This window comes from Euphorbia lathyris, chromosome 4 (genome assembly GCF_963576675.1).
Source record: "Euphorbia lathyris chromosome 4, ddEupLath1.1, whole genome shotgun sequence".
NCBI classification, from domain to species: domain Eukaryota; kingdom Viridiplantae; phylum Streptophyta; class Magnoliopsida; order Malpighiales; family Euphorbiaceae; genus Euphorbia; species Euphorbia lathyris.
The window spans coordinates 22,079,142-22,085,525 of record NC_088913.1 but is presented as its reverse complement, the minus strand read 5'-3'; the positions used below and the strand labels follow the sequence as shown (position 1 = coordinate 22,085,525).

Sequence of the window (6,384 nt, the reverse complement as noted above, 5' to 3'; positions counted from 1 at the left end):
ACTCGCGGGTACCTTATCCGTTGCCATCCCTAAGTAACCCGTATAAAACATTGTAATATTAAACTTAGCGTTTACTAAATAGTGTAATTTCAACCTTTATAAATAAAATATAATTTTTTGAATTATTTAAGAGCCCGTTTATTTTACGGATTGTTTGAAAAAACTATTTTTCTAAAAAACATAAATTCTTTTTTGAAAAAGATATTTTTCATATATAGAAGATAAACTCTAACCAAATTACTAAATCACATGTATTTTTTGAAAGTTTGACTCACAAATCTTTTAACTACCGATTGTATAAATTTGAAATTCTTATTTGCAAGTTTTTAAATTGCGAGACTGCATTTCCAAAATCAAGCAAAACACAATTTTTTTATACTTAACCAAATTGTTAAGAGAAAAGTTATGAAATAAATTTTGTAGGTCTTCTATTGTGCTATAGTTATTAAGAGACAGTTAAAAAGGGTATTATGTGTTATTGTTGTCGATTTTCAATTCTATTTTAATTAACTATATTCTTATTTGCTATATATGATTACTATTAAATTCAAATAGAAATTAACATTATAAACATAATAGGTGGCTGCTAGGCCTGCTTGTATTCGACCCGGCTCTGTGGCTAGAACGATGAAGATTAGAGGATGGTCATTTTTTCTAATAGAAAAGTTAGATGTTGGTAAGAATATGAATTGTACATGGAAAAAAATTCATCTTTCAATAATAAGAATTAAAATTATACAATTACTTGTTCATAATATGAAATTGTATATAAATTTAGAAGATTGTTTTGTTTTGTATAAGGTGACTCAATCGGCTTTTCTCAATACTCGTATGACTAAACAAATTTAAATCTTATACCTATTTTGGTCGCAGTAGTTTCAGCTTTGATTTTTTTATTTTAGTACATTAAACCACTCATCTTATTTACTCATCATATTTACTTATCAAATTAGTTAGCCCTAATTATTTATTTATTTTCATATTGAATCTATACTTTTTCAAATTAATTAACTAAAAAAATATTAGTCATTTTATCCGTATATTAAATTATATAGTTTTTACGATTTTGCTACATTCATATTATACATAAAAAAACTACATTCGAATTGTTAAAATTACAAATTTCAAATAAACATTATTTTTTTAACTGGTTCTCATGTTCATATTTGTCTTTTCACTTAAAAAATGAGAGTTTTAGGTGTTTGGATAGTGATCTCCTGTTTGTCTTTTACACCTGAAAAACAGTATTAGATGTTTGGTTAATAACTTCCTTTTTGCTTTTTATACCTGAAAATCAGTCTTTTTATAAAAACAGAGAGTCTCAGCTTTTTTGGAAAAGCGGTTTTTTCCTACAGCAAACCGTAGATAAAACAAACGGACCCTATATATCGAAAATTTAATGAGTTGAGTTGTTTAAAAAAATAATGAGTAAAAATGAAAAATCAGTAACTAAATCCACTAAAATCTGAAACATCAAATATTAGTTTTTACCAAAAAGACAAAATAATGAACTCATTTATATATATTTAAGAAAAAAAAAAGCCTGCTTCATCATTCCTCACTGTACAAGAAAAAAAAAATAAAATTGAATTAAATTTATTAACATCCCATCCAACTCAAAAACTGCTGTTAGTTGTTATAAGCCAAAAAAAGAATCCAACACCTAACCAACTCATCATCACTTTATCCTCTTTCTAACTTCACATTAAACGACAACTCATTCCTACGTCAAACGACAAAACTCTGACTCTTCTGTCTCAACTCTTTTCTTAACTTATGAGAAAACAACCTGCAAGCATCTATGCTTAGATCCATCGCTGCTGCTAATGCCACGAATGCAGCCGCATCCTCCGTGCAATTCACGTGCTGTACTCCGATCTCCACCTCCGATCTACTCATCTTCTCTTTGCTTCCTTTCACCGTCGACGACATCACAAACCCCCTATACACAAACTGTGAGAATATACCCCCTCCGAATTCTGACCCGGACCACGACCCGGATCCGGACCCCGACCCGAAATCGCAGCTGCTGTGCGGGCTGCAGACCGGCGTGGCGACGCTGTTGGTCGTGTCGATGGTGAACTTGCCACCGGATTTTGTACTAATGGCGGAGTTGGATAGTGTGGTGGTGGTCGGGGTGGCGGTGATTGTGTCGTGGATTAATTCGAACCGGTAACCCAATTCGTTTGTGTTGGGTTGTTCGCGCCACGCCTCGAGGCGGCCCCAGGGTTTCCATGTGCCGAGAGATGGACGGAGGATTAGCCAAGCGCCCGGGTTTGATCGGCTTACCCGATCAGAACCTGGGGAGGGAACGAATGGGGTTACCATTGATGCCATTGCTACGGGTGACCCGGATAGGTCGTGGATCGTTACGGTCCATCCTTTTCTCTCTTTTGCAACCGGGTCTTTATCCGACCCGAGTGAGGATAGCCAGTTTCTTGATGTGCTTGTTTCTAGCATTGATTGTCTGCATAATCACAAAATAGGAATTTAGTATCAGATTATAACATTTTTATTTTAATGTTTAAAGTGAGAAAATAAAAAATGAGTTACAAAAACAAACATTATTTTGGAGTTTGAATTTAAGTGTTAAAAATGGACCCTAAAGTTCATAATCAATTTAGTTATCAATTTAAGCTTTCAAATTGAAAGATTTTGATAAATAAATCAAAATTTTTACAAATTTACATACTAGACGGATGGTATTTGAATTAATTTGTTAAAATTTATACCTAAAAAATTGAATTGATACCTAAAATTTATCTATCACATATTGAATTGATACCTAAAAATTGAATTGACATCTAAAATTCGATTCACCCATTGAATTGATACTTAAAATTCGATTCAAGCCAGTAGCGACACGGACAGAATTTTAGGGTTATTTTGACCCTTAATTTCTTGGGACTTTAATGAGAACTTTTGGTGCATTCTGAGGAAGTTTTGTTTCCCCAAATGGGAGAAATAGGCTTTCTAAACATAGCAATGAACAGCTGTTAACTAAATCACTAATGAGTCTATGAACTATTTTTCATCTAATTAACTACTATAATCGCAAATTTCTTGTTAAAATCACTGCTAATCTAACACAAGTTAAATAAAATTAAAAATTAAAAAATCCAAATTTTTTTCTGTTTCAATGAACTTTCTCGGTAACCAAACAGAAAAAAAGACCATAAGAGAGAAAAACTGACCTTTGTCCCAAATTGCGATCTGCGGGATTCCTCAAACCGAATTTACAAGTGAAAACGGCCTGTTTAACACTCCCTTGAACTTGAAAAATCTGCGGACTACACTCAGGTTCACCTCCAAATTGAAAAACATATCTCGGATCAGGCTCAGCTCTAACACACAAATTAAATTCCGCCATTGAAGAACCTCTTTTATTTCCCCCAATTCCAATCCACCCATTCTGAATCACACAAGGTCTAGAATCAACCTTCTTCAAATCAATCGGAACAGTAACTTTCCCCAAAAACTTCCCGTCTCCAAACCCGCATAACGCCCCCTTTCCGCCGCAATAGATCTCAATACTCAAACACGTCGGGCTCTGCGATTCCGAAATTTTATCGATCTGGCTCTTGTCGAGATTGAAACACGCTGCCAACGAATTCGACAAGTAACTGTTTTCAGGGTTTTGACTCTGTTGCTGCTGCTGCTGATGCAATAGAGGGATTGTGGATACCTGCGTCGGGAAATTCTTCAGCTTAATTTTACAGTAGCAAGAGTTTGAATTGGAGACGGCGGACCTTGACGCCGGAGGAAATTTCAGCGCTAAATTACCTATCAGGATCCGCACAAACGGGCACGGATCCATGTCTGATTGCTTATACTGCTGTTTACAGAGAAGATGAATATGGCGGTTGAGCCGCCGGGTAATGGTTCCGGTGATCGGATTTGTGTTGAATTGAGATGAAAAGGGAGAGGAAGAGGGTTTGACAGAGGAGGATATATAGAGTTACCGAACAGAATAAGATGGTGGTGAAACAGGCTGTCAAATACTAGCTGGGTAGTGTACGGGTAATAATCAGGTATAGCCGATATTATAATAGAGCTGTGAGATTTCCTGTACTTGAATGCTCATTGGTTTGGGGGTTAGATTTTACTGTATTTTATTTGTTTATTTATTTTGTTACAGATTTTAATTTTTCATGGAAGAAGACAACTAAGAAGATCAATGACTAATTAATGTAAGATTTCAATACATCCACTTTTTACATTAAAAAAAATATTCTTAATATTTTCTTCTATTTCTATTGTTTTTCTTTTTCTTGATTTGAAATCTTATCTGTATCTGATGTTTGTTGATATATTTAAATTTTTATTTTGATAAGTTTTCAAATTATATATAAAAAATTCAATCAAAAACTTATATTGTAAACTCCAAAACTTTTAAAAATATTAAAATATTATTCAAAATGAAGTTGAAAGGGTTTAGAAACAGCCATACATGAAATAAATAGGTTTGAATTAATGTTTTATCAGTTAAAAAAAATTCTACCAGTTACAAGAAACAATTTTTTTTCCAAATTATATAAAGAATTAATGTTTTAGGAGTTATTAAAAAGAAAATATTGCGCCATAAACACAAAGAAAGAAAAGGGGAAAAAACTAAGAAAAAACAATCTTGCTAAAAAAACAAGAAAATTATCTTCGGAAAAAAAACATTTTAGATGTTTGCAAAACACACGCATTACATTTTTTATAACAAACAAAAGAATATCCTAAATAATTCGGTAACGAATCAACTACTCTTTTACCCCAATAAAAAGAGTAAGTAAGAGTAGAATTAATCTCTATAAAGCCCAAGACGACCTTAAAATCCAACACCGCCACCACATATCTGTAACCTTTATCCAAGCAAGGAGCAAATCAAAATATAAACCGTAGAGTTTAGCTAAAAGAGTAGAACAAATTAAAAACGGTATTTGGTATTGGCGGCTTCAAGGTTAATATTGGCATTTGGAAACTCCCCCTCAAATAAGAAAGACGTCATAAACTATTTAGCTTAGGAGATAAGGAATCGTCTCTCATTATTAACATGCAACTCCTCATAAGAGACTTTCTCATTTTGCCATTTCCATAACCATCACAAAGAAGTCACAAAGATCACCGGACAATCAATATCATCAACTCTAGACGTTTTCTGGAGATTACACTCCAACCACCCCTGGAAGTCATACAAAAAGAAGGAAGAATGTAAAATCAGAGGCAAAAATTGCAACTAGGCCTGCTTAGCACTGTTGCAATCACGAAGAAGATGTTGTTCCGCTTCAATAAGGTTGTAGAAAGGAAAACTATCAGAAGTCGCAATATGATGTTGGTCCCGTGTGATTAGTTCCAGGGGGGTTAGGAACTAATGTAACTTTTTCACCTAATTAATCTTGCTGACTTGATAATTTTGGTGAGTTTATTAACTCAGCTTTGGTCAGCTTGGCCGATCTTAATGTAAGACAGCTTTAGTCAGATGCTGACTAAGACTGTTTCACTTGAGAGTTGGGAATTGACACTTTTGTGGTCAGCTTCCAACTCAGCACTCTAATTTACTCAGTGTCAGCTTTAAACAGTTTATATGCTGAGTAAATATAACAAGCAACACATGCACACACACACACATACATATACATATATATATATATATATTTTTTTTTTTTGAGAGAGTTAGAAATTACTCAGTATCACTTATCCTGGTTCGGCCTCTCTGCCTACGTCCAGTCCCCAGACTCGTCCAGGCTTTTAAAATTCAATACTGAGCTCTTTAAAGGTAGAGCACAAACCAGTTACAAGGCAGTTGAATATGCAAGAGTACCTTCCTCTATTCGTCTACTCAACTCCTACTAAGTGCTACAACCCAGCACCTAGATTTCTCTACCACTGAGTATTTACAACCAAATACTCAGCACAACACTCTCAATTTACAATTGATACAATTTGCTCTTTTTCAGATAAAGAACACTTTAGATGATTACAAAATAATCAATCTAGCATTTACACAGGAATAGAAAGTTGGTGTAAGATTTCTTTCTTGTTTTTGAGTGCTTTGAACTTGTATTTTTCTCTCTTGTATATTCTGTAAATCGGCAATGATCTAAGAGGATTGCTTGTCCTTTTATAGTTGAACCTTGAGGATCAAATGATTTTGAATTTGATTTGTCCGTTGAATCCAAAACGGCTCTTTTGGGGGACAAGCTTCTGGTCAGCTTCAGATGTGCAGGCCAATCTTGTTTTCTGATTTCTTCAGATGTCAGGCTTGTCTTCTTCCTACAGGCTTTGTCTTCTTGCGGCAGTTTGTCTTATAGCAAAGAACAGTTGACCCATGCATCTCGGAATTTGGCTTTTGCATAATTCCAATGCTTCAATTATTGGTGCAGATAGTTGTCGGAT

The 6,384-nt window shown here is 34.2% G+C and overlaps 1 protein-coding gene across 1 annotated transcript; it reads right to left on the bottom strand.

Moving 5' to 3' along the window:
* Positions 1-1,497: 1,497 nt before the first annotated feature.
* LOC136227398 (uncharacterized) lies at positions 1,498-3,968 on the bottom strand. The gene is made up of 2 exons (XM_066016048.1): positions 3,195-3,968; positions 1,498-2,467 (listed from the first exon to the last, which is right to left on the bottom strand). The coding sequence occupies exons 1-2, from the start codon at positions 3,815-3,817 to the stop codon at positions 1,729-1,731; spliced, it is 1,362 nt and encodes a 453-aa protein (XP_065872120.1). The 5' UTR covers positions 3,818-3,968; the 3' UTR covers positions 1,498-1,728.
* Positions 3,969-6,384: the final 2,416 nt, after the last annotated feature.

Excerpts from the sequence above, each read along its gene's own strand:
- LOC136227398 (XM_066016048.1), bottom strand. The coding sequence starts at position 3,817 with ATGGATCCGTGCCCGTTTGTGCGGATCCTGATAGGTAATTTAGCGCTG. Across the intron at positions 2,468-3,194 it reads GATCGCAATTTGGGACAAAG|ACAATCAATGCTAGAAACAA; the intron begins GTCAGTTTTTCT and ends GTGATTATGCAG.